This window comes from Corvus hawaiiensis, chromosome 7 (genome assembly GCF_020740725.1).
Source record: "Corvus hawaiiensis isolate bCorHaw1 chromosome 7, bCorHaw1.pri.cur, whole genome shotgun sequence".
NCBI classification, from domain to species: Eukaryota; Metazoa; Chordata; class Aves; order Passeriformes; family Corvidae; genus Corvus; species Corvus hawaiiensis.
The window spans coordinates 22233573-22246792 of record NC_063219.1 but is presented as its reverse complement, the minus strand read 5'-3'; the positions used below and the strand labels follow the sequence as shown (position 1 = coordinate 22246792).

At 34.4% G+C, this 13220-nt stretch overlaps 1 protein-coding gene across 5 annotated transcripts in view; it reads right to left on the bottom strand.

Moving 5' to 3' along the window:
- Positions 1 to 13220, bottom strand: part of LOC125328475 (sodium channel protein type 2 subunit alpha-like) — a 70622-nt gene that overhangs the window by 24670 nt on the left and 32732 nt on the right. For all 5 annotated transcript variants that reach the window (XM_048309210.1, XM_048309209.1, XM_048309211.1 and 2 more), the window contains 6 exons: positions 12778 to 13125; positions 11761 to 11893; positions 8994 to 9232; positions 7689 to 7862; positions 6092 to 6448; positions 4715 to 5200 (listed from right to left, as the gene is read on the bottom strand). In XM_048309210.1, the coding sequence (XP_048165167.1) occupies positions 4715 to 5200; positions 6092 to 6448; positions 7689 to 7862; positions 8994 to 9232; positions 11761 to 11893; positions 12778 to 13125 (1737 nt within the window). The remainder of the gene's footprint in view (positions 1 to 4714; positions 5201 to 6091; positions 6449 to 7688; positions 7863 to 8993; positions 9233 to 11760; positions 11894 to 12777; positions 13126 to 13220) is intronic.

Below are 13220 nucleotides of genomic sequence, written 5' to 3'. Positions count from 1 at the left end.
TGTACAGGAAGCAAAATACTTTGAAGATGTATGTCTTCCCATTCCTCCTTCATCCTCTAATAATGGTAGAACTCCTAGATCTTGATGAAAATACACATCTTTAATTTCTGTTCAGTTTAAATGGGATGAATTATCATATTATGTAAATTTCTAGTTTAGATTTAGTATGCTATACACTTCTGAATCTCTCATCATTATATCATTGTTTCAAAAGAGGATTGTATTGGTGTCTGGACAGTGGAGCATCAATGTATCCAGAGATATGGTTTAAATCAGTAACCACAGGTAGTCCATTACTTAAATAATTTGTTACTTCTGAAGAAACCGCCCCAGAACTGGTCAGTTCTAGAAAAGATAATTTAGATTGTTGGACATTTTAAACATGATAAAACAATCATCCAACAAATTGATGAAATCCTGTGGAGTCTGTTTTGACTATTGTTAGAGCCAATGAAAATGCTTATCTTTTGGGAATGCAATAACTCTGTTCTTGTCTTTTTCACTTCATCTAGGCACAAAGGCCTTGGTGAAGCCAAACAGAAAACTGAACTTATTCATTGTTTTAAAAATTCAGTAGATTAGATGATGAAGGATATTTTTAATTTGATGAAAATCATCTGTTGTGATCATCAAAAGTCAATTGAGTAACCTCATTTCTCCAATCTGAATTTGTATTTACTTTACATACACTGTAGATAGAAAAGCTTTTGGAATTGTAAGTGATTGAGGCCTGTAGGTGTATGTATTTCTTTAGTTGTGAAATAAGCTTTCCATAACTGAGAAATATATTTGAAATTATTTTCCCATGTCAAAATGCAAAACTATATTTATAAAGTTGGCAATCAGCTATAATGAACAGTTGTTAAGGGGTATGTAATACACAATAGTTAGGAGTCTTATGTTAGGTAAGATTAACATAGTCCACTCATTTCACTATGGAAACAGCATCCACATGCTAACGTTAAAACCCACCCAATTATCCCCTTTAGCTGTTTCTAATTTTTTTATTGTCTTCAAAGTTAATGATCTTGAGTACCTTATTTTCAGAGCAGAAATCTGTTTCTTTTCTGATGATTATCTCATTGTTTTTGATTGTCTCATTGATTATCTCTCTTTTCTGATTATTAAAAAATTCTCCTTCAAAGTATCAATGAAATGTTCACTTCTTGCAGGTACTTTCAGCCAACTATTACTCTAAAGGAGTGAGTAACTTTATAATCTAACAAGTATTATCTTTCTGTTTCATCCAAAAAGAGATTTACTCAATTTTCTAGTGATATGTCTTAGAAAGATCTTGTTTAGATCTGGAATTTGCAACCAGGTTCCAGAATAGATTCTGGCAGATTTGGGAAGTTATTAACTAGCAAATTAATTAGAAAGTCTTTCCATGAAAGGGGAGAAAAAAAAAAAAGAAAAAGAGCTGGCCTTCCAAAAGAAGCTTGGTGGCTAGAGTTACTTTCTACTATAGCATATCTGACAAAAAAAAAACCAGGAAATATTACAATTTCTTCCTCACTCACCCACAATTACAATATCTACCGTAACTACCTGCTCCTGGCATATTCCTCAGGGGAACACAGGCTATGCCCCACTTCTAGCATGACAGACTTCAAATAATCATTCTGCTCTTAAGCATCAGTGACAGTAAGACACCAGAAAAAAAAAAAAGATTCATTTTACAGCTCCTGTGCAGCTCTAGCTTCCCACAGCTCTGTGGTTAAATAAAACATTGTTATAGGGGATACCTCCTGAGGGTGTTTTAAGTGCTAAGTACTGTCACAGTTAAAGCAGGGAAATTTCTGCCCCATCTCTTACCCCTCCTTTTGCAGACCAGGCCTTCTAGCAGGAGTGTTTTCTCAGTGGGACCCCTTGAGAGGCAAAACAAAGCAAATGATGGTGTACTGTTCTAGAGAGGTAACTTAAATACTGCACCAGTGTACTCTTTATCTTCCTTAAAAGACAATCAGAAGGCAGCAAAAGATTCAACAGTACGGTTGACTTGGTAGGAGAAGATTGGGAATTTTCACAAATTCCTGTCACACGCCAGAACTTCCATTCATATATTCAGAAAGCTGGTGGATTTTTATACACACAGTAAAATAACCCACTTTATTCTTTCCACAGAAATCATCCAGAAGGAATGGAATAAGGAATCCAGAGCAGAAAGTGCAATTAATATAGAATTCACAATTTTCAGGGTACTGTCTGATTAGACACTGTTCACAATATGCACACTTGCACTGTATGAATACATGTCAGACAGTTAAACAATAAACAGTTATGGGTGAGCAGAACTTGATGGAAGTTATTATTGCTCCAGCTTCCCAATGGTATTGACTACTATAGTCTATGGAAATACTGAAGCTGCACAAAGTCCTAAAGCTGTCTTAACCCCGTTGAAAATTCCTCCACAATTTCTTAATATAAATACCATCCATCATTTACTGCTGGATTTCCCACAGTCACCTGAAATTTTCAGTCAAATTGCTTATTAAGTGGTTTCTCTTCCTGAAGACATATGGATAAAAGTCCATTAAAAAAAAGGGCAAAATCCCTTTTGATTTATTACTGTCCAGAAACTTCAGGATGGCCTTAGAAGATAAAGGCACAATGCCTGAACCAGGCAAAGATGGGGTTAAACAGGGAGTTGACTTGTGAAAGTCACCTTGAAATTGGTATTTTCTCAGCACATCAAAAAGGGCTTTTACTCCACTTTCTTGGAGTGTACCTACATCACATATTCACCTGGAAAGCAGTGGAGTTTCTGCCTTTGCATTGCATTTTGCTTTTTCCTCAGCTGTTCTCATAGACTATATGGCAGTACACTGTAAACGGAGCCATTCAATCTATCTTACAGAAGAAATAAACCAGTAATACCTATGGCACAACCAGTGACTTCCCTTGTAACACAGACCCACAGGCACTATGGCAGAGAAAGTGGACTGCCAGGGGATCACTAGCTAGGTATGGACGGGAACTTCCCAAGTTCCTTTATTGCTGAGGCTAACATGTCATGTAACCACAAATTCAGTATCTGCACAGCCCCTCCCAACTTCCTAATGCATATTACAAACCTTTTAAAAAGTAACATATTCAGGAAATTTTGAGGCTTGTAACTTGATGGAGTTAATAGGAAGGCACTCATAACTGTATTTATCAAAGCCACAATGAAAACAGAAAATATCTAGTAAAATGTCATTTTAAAAAGCATCAGAATATATGAAAAGACATAGAAGACTTTGCTAAAGGTTCATTGGAAATGAAAACCAACTTTTATTAGATCAGCTTACATGAAAAATACTTAACTCTCAGACTCAGAATCGCTCTGAATGTTTTTGGGGTTTTTTTTATACTAGTTGATCTCTTAATTTACACTGCTTTACACTTCCTGTATCTCTTATATTCTACATTTACCATGGATAAGCACTCCTGCTATACTGTCTTATACATTTGCATTGAAACTCTTTGTCTCATAACTGAGCAACTCAGATGATAGAATATCTCGTTCTTCATCCTACAATTCTTAGAGCAACATTCTTTGCAGCTGCAAATAAACACACACTCTTGATGTTCTTTAGCAAAAACCCCATACTATGATTAATTGGATCATGGCTATGCATTAATGTAATGTGGTGTAGTTTGATATTGCTGAGGAATACATCATTATTGCATATATGCCAGATATACAGCTATGATAAAGTCATGAATGCAGGGCTTATTTATAGGAGAGCTTTCTTCATGGTAAAGAAACCCTTTTGGATTAATGAGTTGTTACACAACATCACAGCTTCTAATCTAATTGAAAACAAATTTATCCATGGTTCCTGATGTCTTAAATGACAAGGTTCCTAAATTTCTAATGGCACTGAATATAATTAGATTCTGCTAATGCCTTTATTAGCTTGTCATTGATTACTACCCCAATATATAAAGTTTTCCTTGTATACTATTAGCACCTGTACATGATCACTTCTGGTATTTGAGCCACTTAGCTTTTGAAACACATGGCATTGATTTTTTAGACCAACTTTTGTCACTTTGCACAATAATAACAACAGCATAAATCCTTCAAGTAAGCTGTTTCTGCATGCTTCTGTATTACAAGATCACTTTGCTCTCCAGTATAACTTGAGCTGCTGCTTTACCATGACATTCATTGGTACCTAGATTACTTTATTTCAGCCAGCCATAGTCTCTGAACGCAAAGTCTGTTCAAATATTACTCACAAAAATTTTTAGATAATCCAGAATATATTAGTGATCTGTGATGTCTCCGTGTTAATTTTTAGAACTACCCTAAATATTGAGAGAAATATTTTTTCTCTACTTATGTTTGCTTAGGTATGCAAAGCTGTACACTCCTTCATTGTTCCTTAGCCTTCTACCCTTATTCCATAAATTCTTATCATGGAGGTACTACAGAAAGAATGCTTTATCAAGTATGTACCAGTCCTAAAACCTCATAAAACTGTGAAAGAAATAATCACATTTAAAATCAAATATCTTCCAAATTTTAATAAACAAAATACTAAAAATGTAAACTCTAAGGATCTTCTACACTATACCATTATATAATTTTTTTCTTGAATTGTACTACATAAAATTCTAAAACATAAAATATAGGATATTAAAGTTTTTAAACAATTCTAAATATGTAATTAAATCATGTAAATGTATTACTACAGTTTAATAGTTAAGATACGAAAAATCCTACCTGTTTGCTTTCTTCCATATCAGATTCGCTGCTAAATTCTTCTGTATTTAAATTTTCAAAATCTGATTCTCCAAGTGCAATGGGCACTGTTACAGTGAGGCCTGGGTTGTTTATGAATGACATATAATCATTTTCATCAATTACGTATTTTTCCACACTGCTGCCTGTGCCTACACCACTGGTGGTTCCATTCCCGTCTTTAAGATAATTCAGATCTTTGCTTATTTCAACAGCAGTATGATTGGAAATGCAGCTGTCTTTCTTGTTGTTTAGCTCTTCAAGTGCTTTGATTTCCTCTAAAGATTTCTGCTTTCTAACGAAGGCTTTTCGGATGAACTCCTGTATCTTTTTTTTAACAAAATCTATGCCTTTCTGAATCCTTGCCACAGCAATCTGGAGATTGTTCATTTCATTATCATCGTCTGTAGCAGCAAGGTTGTCTGAACTAAATGAGCTCAGCAGCAAGGCCAGAAATAGGTTCAATACCTAAAAGATGAGAGAATACAGCTATATAGTAAATACATACATATCAGAAGTGTTAAATTTGGCAGTGCTAGGTTAACAGTTGTACTTGATGATCTCAAAGGCCTTTTCCAATGTAAATAGTTCTATGATTCTAAAAAAAGCAGTAGAGCAGGTTGTGGATCATAAATAACTTTTTGGGGCTCTGCACATTTTTGCTGAAAAAATGTCAAGATTGCAAGGTCATGTAAATAACTAGGATACAAATATTTTGAATTCTATTTTATAAAAATTTAAGTCATGTTAAAAATATCACTAAAGGAAGAGAATTTTGACAGGAAATTTTGACTGCAAATTTTAACGGTAAAAGAAACTTAAAAATAAAGTAAAAGTGTAAATGGTTCATTCCTTTTATAAGACTTATGTCTAGGAAGTTCTCACCAATTCAATATTTATCAATTGAAATTTTGCATTTTAACTTGTCAGCTTGAATTTAAATTTTTTTATAAAGGTTTCTTGTACAATCTTGAGTTAGAAGTTTTCAAACACCTTTTTAGGCTGGATGGCAAATCCCTCTGGGTTTCATTTTTGTTTTTTACACGTAAACAATCCAAAAAGTTCAGTACTAAAAATTAAACAGCAGCTCTAAATTAGCTGCAGCACTCCCATGACAGGATGTTGGATTTGACATTTTAGTTTCCTTCTAAATGCTTGTACCCATAGTAAGAGTACTTCAGGGGATAGAAATGTGTGAAAAAGAGGAAAATGCAATCATCGTATGTTTTTACCCAAAATTTAGCCCATTCAGATTAATTTTTTAATTCTAAACAGAAGGATGACAAACATTTTCATTGCCTAGCTGTGAGTCCTGTACATCTGCATCAGAGTTAATGTTCAAAAATGTTCATCACGTACCACTAGGTTTCCAATCACCATGACCAGCATGAAAACAATAAGGCACATGGTTTGGCCAGCAACCTCCATGCAGTCCCACATCGTTTCTATCCATTCTCCACACAGCACTCGGAATACAATCAGGAAAGAGTGGAAAAAGTCGTGCATGTGCCAGCGAGGAAGCACACAGTCACTGGAGATCTTGCAGACACATTCCTTGTAGCTTTTGCCAAACAGCTGCATCCCAACCACAGCGAAAATGAACACAATGATGGCCAGCACCAGGGTCAGATTCCCCAGAGCCCCCACTGAGTTGCCAATAATCTTAATCAGCATATTTAAAGTTGGCCAAGATTTTGCCAATTTGAAAACTCGAAGCTGCAAAACAAAAATGCAGATGAACTATTAGTGTTAGTTACAAAAGAGAAGCTAGGTTCAAGCTGGCTAGCAGAGCATACCAATTTCTGTATTAGTTTGTTCTTCAGTAGTACCACATTATTATTTTAACGGGAAGCAGGGAACATGGAGAAGTTGTCAAAAATGCATTGTTTATCATTTGATTTCAGTCATGCACATAGTAAAAAAAAGTCATAATTTGTGGTTTTTTTGACATTTTATTTTACTATTTTTAAACGTCCACTTACAGATGATTCCTGAATTCTTAGAGACATTTTAGACGCTTCTACTCTTTTCATCACTGTGACTACACCCTCTTTGTTGGCTTGGTTCCACATTTCCCTCAGCACCACATTAAGCCTTCCATGCTTAGATAGAGGCCAATTTTTTAAGCAAAATCTTGATCTTGATATTATGATGTCCATTCAAATCATAAACACTAACTTAAAAATAATATTCATTACTCAAACTATGTTATGTGAAGTTGGATACCATTGCAAGTAGTGCTAAATAAGTCACTCCTTCCTGCTCTATGTATTAGGAGATAAGGTTTTCAACCAGTGTGATGACTATTGGTAATAAAGACTTTTAAATCATTAATATTGGGCCTCTAGGAAACACATCTATAAACTAGTTTGTGCACAATACTAATTGCTATTAAAAATACGTTTCTATTAAAAGCTCAATAATATTTCAATTTAAATGTTATCTTAAAGTCAGCTTGTTACAACTGTTATATGTAATGGTGTGACTAGAAGTTTGTTGTTGGTGCCCATTAAAATAAATGTGAAGAGAGGATCTGCTTAAGTTCACAAGTAACACAAAGTAATGTTCACAATATAAAGACTAAAAATGCTATGAATCTATATGCTGGTGACAATATATATGTTTTTACAGGTATTCAGCTTTGATGATTCTTAATGAAATCAGTGTAAAGACTTACAAAATTCTTAAAGGCAGCAGTTAGTCTTATGTTGGCAAAGTATATCAGTTGGATAGATCAATAGGATAATTTGATACTAAAAGGTATCAAACACCTTAAATTTGTACTTACCAAACATAGCTTGCAAATTAGGCACATAAGAAAAATAATGTGAGCCATTGAAGTATACAATACATATTTCCAAAATATGGTAATTATTACAGGCACCAGCACTTTTTACTTTTTTTTTTTTTTGAGTGAGATAATGGCATGCAAATATTTAATTCACAAGGTATTTACCAATCTGAATGACCGAAGAACAGATAATCCTTCAACATTTGCAAGACCAAGCTCCATTAAACTAAGGCTAACAATAATACCATCAAAAATATTCCAGCCTTCTTGGAAATAATAATAAGGATCCATGGCAATAATCTTTAGTACCATTTCTGCTGTAAATATCCCAGTGAATACCTAAAACAAAATGTAATGAATGGTTATGAGAAATTTATATACCTGAGGAATTTTTTTTAATCCAGTGAGTTCTCTCACCTGTTATTATAAAAAACAGCTGATTGCTATCTCCAAATGGCATCTAAGTATTTCTAAACACTGAAAACAAGTAACTAAATCAGGATATATAGTAGGACAGAGGTTTGGTAAACCTATAAAAAGCTATTGACCAGTCAGCAGTTCAGCTCCCTGGTATGTGCTGGACTATCCATCCAGGAGATGATGTGATGTCACCTGGTGTTTTAAGTCCTGTTTGATGCAGATGGTTCCAGTAAAGTAAAACAAGACTTGACAGCAAGATTTTCCTAGCTTACAGTCTAAAAGTTTTACTCTCTAATGTCAGACTCTCTAAGCATAGACCCTCTGAAGTCTGTCTTGTAGACAAGGGAAGTTGGAGTTTCTTGTACCGGGCTTTTTGTAAGAATAAAGAAGTTTCACACATAGTTACCATGCTGTGTGACAGCTATTTCCTTTAGGAAAGTGAATTTCAGGGTGATAATGTGATGTGAATTATCTCCAAGTGCCAAATGTGAAATTATCAATGCTTTTTAGTGTTTTTAAATCCAGAATTTAACTCAAAACTTTCTTGAACTGTGTAGTGATCAGTTGTTTGTGCAGCGCAACAAAGAAGTTTGGGAGCATGCCTTTTTTATAAAGGTATTTTCACTGTAGTGTAACTGAAAAAAATTCCAAGAGAAATTCTGACATTGAATATTTCATCAATTTTGTATGGAAGAAAAATATTTTCTGTGATGTAATATCAGTATCACGGTAAAAATTGCATAATCTACCTTAACATTGGAAAGAAAAAACCCAAGGTAGACATCAACAAGTCTGGCATTCCAGTGAAAGACTGCACTTCCATCTATATTCAGTTATTTCATTATAGTAGTTAGAAAACAAGATTCATGAAAGACAAAGGCTTCAGTAAAAAAATCTCTTTACCTGTGAAAATCATATGTACCATTTCTAAATTGATTATAAAAAGACATTTTTGGAATAGATTTAAAACAAATTCAATGCATTTATACATATCTTCTTTTAGAAAAGGGTATTTTTACATCAAAAAGTAGTGCATGACAAACTACTTACCAGGTTCCCCACAGAAAGGACACTGCTAAACTGTTCTGTCATTGGGTAATGTTCCATGGCCATAAACAAGGTGTTTAAAACAATGCAAATAGTTATAGCAAGATCAACAAATGGATCCATCACAACTAAATTGACGACATGCTTTACTTTTAACCATGGACTCCAGCAATCCCAGATCAAGAAAGTATTTGCAAATCTGTACCAGCATGGTGGGCATTTCTGTCTGGATTCTTCAAGCTCTGAAAAGAAAAAATAGAAAAAATGAATATTACAAATTTATCTTCTGGAAGTTCTTGCTTTAAAATATGGAAAAAGATTATATCAATCAAATAAACAGCTCTCACTAACATGAGATTTCCCTCACCCATGTGCAGCCACCTTAAAGTAAGGCATCTACTTTATTTAAGATCCTCTACAACCAATGGACAGTGAAGTCAGAGTAAATCATCTGAGACAACTGTCTAAAGAGAGAAATGTATTTGTCTTTCCCATGACAGTAGGGAGAATCTAGAGAGTTAGTTTAGGTTACTTGACTTGCTTACAGCAGATATCTTAATTATAGATATTAAAAGCCAACATGATTCACTCGTCAGTGAGCTGCTATATATAATTGGTATAAGCTTCATAAAGGATTCACATTTTTTCTAGTATGTACAAAACATGAGTACATATTTTGATTTGAGATACTAAAAGTGTTATGTTTGCTACTACACTGAACCACTACAATATCAGATAAATGATCTGTAATGCATACCTATAATTTCTTATTTGAATGGCTATTTTTAATGTATTGCATGCCTGCTTTCTTATTTGTAAATTATTATTTAATTTGGTTTGAAAATGTCTTGTACAGTTGCAGCATCTATCAACTGAGAAACAGAACAACATATATCTGTATTAGGAGAACAACTCTGTTTAGCAACTGCTTTAAATTAGAATCTTTGGAAACTATTTTTTCTTCCATTTCACTGTCAATATTGTCAAAGTTACAGAAGAAGAGTAACTTCTTCTAAGTTAATAATAGCAAGAATGAATGTCTGATGTGATGGAATGTTTGAGGACAGCGTAGAAGGAAGATTGATGATTGCTTAAGTGAGAAATACTAAGACTACAAAATATGTAAGAAATGTCCACAACAGTTTTGATAAAATTTCCGCATAGTGCCATCAACTCAACTTGGAAATTTCCCATTTTTCAGGCATCCCTTAGAGCACAGAGAGATGTCCATCATCATGACACTTACGGATGATTTTGCTACAATAGCTGTTCCACAGATTTGCTAATAAGGATTTACTGCAAAAATCTACTTTGAAGACCAGTCAATTGATTTTTGCCTCTAATATTGTCTTATATGGGTGGAATTACTGGAAGTTAAAAGCTTTCAAACTACTGAAATAAACAAGTTCTCCAGGCAGAAAAGGATATCATAAGTAGCTAAAGCTTTCTATAGTCTTTATAAACCACAACAAAGACAGTACTTCAGAAGGAATATATGGATTGGGTGGTATAATCACATTTCTGAACATGCAACTCAGAATGATGAAAGGCAGGACAGGACTGGCCTTGGACAAAAGTGACCACTCATACTGGATGCTGAGTTGACACAGAAGACTCCGTTGCTGTGCTTAGCAATTTCTGAAATGGTGGAAACCAGACATGGGTAAGGAGGTGACTATCAGGACAGTTTTGTTTACATTGACATGTTTTTTTCTGGTCAGGAGAGTGGAAGGACAAACTATTTAACTAGAGGAAGAATGCAGCACTCTCTAAGGCGATATCCGGTTTACAGAGAGGAGAACCAAGATTTAAGAGGTACCAACAGCTCACACTTGCACTAAAGTAGGACGACATACTCATGAAGATACACGTTTGTGAGAACAGGTTTTTTTTAGAAGAAAATAGGTGATATAAACCTTACATTTCTTACTACAATTAGTTTGCGATCTCTTTGTTTATCTGAGAGCAAAGGGCTTCAGAACTCACTTTAAAATTATATTTCAATACTGGCTTAGTAACACTGCAATGTTTCTTGGTAATTTCTTGTCTTTTTAGAATATATGTTGAATCTGCAAGGTTGGTCTTACTGTAACACCTGCCATACTTTGCCAGTATCCAGTAGATAGATACTGCAAGCTTATAAAATTAATGGCATATATATGAAGAGTGAGCATACTCAGTTTCCATTAAATAGGAAAAAAAAATCCCAAGAAGTATGCTTTTCCGTATAGAAAATACAATTTTTTTTTTTTATCTTTGATAACTCCAAAAATTTAAGAAATACTTAAGACACTTTTTGGGCAGTGGCATGGGTTGATTACATTTGGGGCTTTTTTCCTTTATATTTCTCATTCCAATTTCCTATTGTCTATCCTTGGATTTAAAGCCCAAGGGAAATGACTGCTCTAGTACATCACTGTCTTTATAGTGGCAATTCCTGGGTTATCTTAATTGATTTTTCCTGCTGATGTCTAATGGAAAAAGAAATCCCTATATTTTCTGTTTGAGGCTCTGGCATCCCCCTAGCTACCATTATTTGTTAGTCCACTTAGTAGAGTAATATTTTGGAAGGTGCTATGAAAAATAAATGGTTAAGCATTTAGATTGTGTAAATGACCTTAGAAATGCTCAAAAGCCTTTTGTATCTGATATTCAGACACTCCACATGTCCAGTTTTACATTTACAAAGCAAATTATGTAAATAATTTCTCTGTACATGTAGTTAGCAGAACTTCACTGAACTGCCTGTCAGATAAAATGCATCAAATACCTTCCATTGTATTTGTAAGTATGCTGGCTATGCTCATTGCTCTTTGTCTTGCAGCAGACTCTTCCAGCATTTCCATGGAAATTTGATATGAACTCAGTCTTCTTTTCCTTATTTCTGTTTCAGTAGTGGTGCCCTGTAAATGAAATACTGAGGAATTACACCATACTTTTCAACAGCCAACTAACAGTATTTACTGCATAAATATTGTAGTGATAATCAAAATAATCTTTGTGCAATGTAATATGCTTTTCTTACACACTGAATGTTTCTGTTCTTGTCAGGATTTCTTTCTTCTTTATTGGTGAACTCAGTGGGAATTTTGTACAGTGTAGCGAATCACCTGAAGGACCCAATACCAACACAATGTGGGACTGGAGGTGGTTCACATTTAAATGACTGGCTGAACAAAATTTTTGCTAGGTACCTTCTTGATAGTGATGATAATAATAATACTAATATATAAAATACTGTGTATGGGCAAGGCTTGCTTATTTGAATGTTTGAAAGAACATCTTAGCTTACAGAAGTTTGAAACTGAGGCTGAAATGTTATGTAATTGGAAAGATATTTAGGAATGGTACATGTTTTTCTCATGAAAAGCGTGAGACAAAATTCCTCGAGAAAAAATTCGGAAAGGGTTATTTCTAGTAACTATCATGGGAGTAGTAATCACCTTCTGTTTAATTTTATAGGAGTTTTCCTATACATATTTCCATGCTATAGCTTTGTTTATATATTGAATGTCTACCTTTGTTGAAACAAAACTATATACAAATTATCAAATTCAATTAATCTTCTTTTTTTTCCATGTGCAGATCTCTTGCTGAAAGCAAGAATACATTACTTTACTAAGCCTTAGACATAGGAGGTTGAGGACTTTTTTCCTTTATGTTCTCTTGTTTAGAAACTATTGCAAATTATTTCTTTAAGAAATTATAAGGAATGCAGAGATGAGGAACAAGAGAAAATTCTGTGCCTGAACCAAACTGCAATAATTACTGATTTACTTATAATTACCTCTGGTATAAGCTGACCAGTAGGTGAAGTTAGAGCTGAAGGTCCTCCAACCAAGGAAACCACTCCATTGCAATCCACAGTGCTGTGCATCTTCCCATTTACTGGAAGGGCTGGTATCATTCTAGATGACACACTCGCCTGACTAATGTTACTGTTGCGCCTTTCTCCATGTCGATTTGGGACAAAGAGAGAATCTCTTCTGCTCTCATTGTCTTCAAGAGTGCTATGTTCATCATCAGCAAAATCATTTTCAGATCCTATATCCTTTGCATGACCTCTGAAACTGAAAATGCTGGTTTTGCTGTTGCGCCTCGGTGAGAACAGAGAACCACGAATGCTTAACAAAGACTGTAAAAGATTTAAAACAAACCAAACAAAACAGCATTAGAACTAAAGTTGTAAGTTCTTGGCTTTTCAAAGAACAGTTACAGTGCTGGAGGAAG